General features: G+C 67.0%; 1 protein-coding gene across 1 annotated transcript in view; it reads right to left on the bottom strand.

The window, feature by feature from the left end:
- The window catches only part of NEU4 (neuraminidase 4), a 17,834-nt gene that overhangs the window by 3,921 nt on the left and 12,744 nt on the right, over positions 1–1,169 (bottom strand). Inside the window, exon 6 of the mRNA XM_011376296.1 lies at positions 972–1,029. Within this exon, the coding sequence (XP_011374598.1) occupies positions 972–1,029 (58 nt within the window). The remainder of the gene's footprint in view (positions 1–971; positions 1,030–1,169) is intronic.

Genomic DNA, 1,169 nt, shown 5'->3' with positions numbered 1-1,169 from the left:
AGCAGGAAGCAGGTGCGGGTGCCACGTGTCCCTCCAGGCTGAATGGACACAGTGGGACATTCTCTCCACTTGGCTTGCTCCCCAGGGCCTGGGACTACCAGGAACTGGTGTCAGCAGAATCACGGGGCCCGGGCAGCCTGGGGACGGAGTGGCAGAGAGGGACTAGCTCCCGAGACTAGCTGGTCACTCTGCTCACTGCACAGAGCCAACAGGGCTGCTGGGCACTTCTTACCCGTGCCAGAGCCCCAAAGTCCCGGGGAGACCCCTCAGTCTAAGAGGGAGATGGGCTTCTTGGGCAGCCAGCCACCCCCCAGTGTGGCCGAGTCAGCAGGTTCTGGGGCTGGGGCTTGGTCAGACAGCCATGTCCCAGTGCTGACGGGAGCCGGCACCACTAATAGCGCCCATCCACCGTCTTCAGGGCTGTGCCTCACAAAAGGGGAAACTGAGGCGCAGAAGGCGATGAGACCTCCCAGAGAAGCTGGTCCCCTGACCCTGGGCCCTGGGAAAGTTGTCGGGAGCCATTCTGCATGCGGCCTGCCCCGCCCAGGCTCTGTCCTGGAGCCCAGGTCACCGCCACACTCTCTCCCTCCCATGCCGGCACGTCTGGTCCTGAGCAGGCCCGGCCCGCTGCAGACGCTGAAGCACCCGCGAGGAGCAGTGGCCCTTTGCACAGAAGTCAGGCACAGGTCTCGGGGTCTCCTCAGGCTGGGGCTCCTGTCTGATCCTAGTGCCCCTTCCCCCTGGCGGAGCGTCACCCCTGGGTCCACCTGACTGCCAGGGCTGGGGCCGTGGCCTGGGACCGGACAGCCAGTCTGCATCCACCCATCCGGGGCCTGGAAATTGTCCTGCTGGGGAGCCATGCGGAACCTCGAGCTGGACGGCCCTCAGGCCACCCGCCCATGGTCCTCAGCCAGGGAAGACAAAGGGAGCGGGTCCTGGCTGACAGCCGGGTCAGGAGCAGGGGGACTCACCTGGCACCGCTGGGAAGCCCAGGGCTGGCTGTGGGGCTGTGGCGGCACCTGCTTGCCTCTGGGACCCAGCGCGGACAGGGACAAGGGCCCGCTGTGTGGCCGGAGGCGGAGCTGGCCCTGTCCCAGGGCTGCGTCAGGACCCCGGACCCTCCTGCCCATGACGCAGCCTGGTGCAGCAGAGCAGCTGGGGTGCCGAAG

The sequence above is a fragment of the Pteropus vampyrus genome, unplaced genomic scaffold (genome assembly GCF_000151845.1).
Source record: "Pteropus vampyrus isolate Shadow unplaced genomic scaffold, Pvam_2.0 Scaffold291, whole genome shotgun sequence".
In the NCBI taxonomy this organism is placed as follows: domain Eukaryota; kingdom Metazoa; phylum Chordata; class Mammalia; order Chiroptera; family Pteropodidae; genus Pteropus; species Pteropus vampyrus.
Note: the sequence above shows the minus strand (reverse complement) of the source record. Positions and strands in the feature narration are given on the sequence as shown.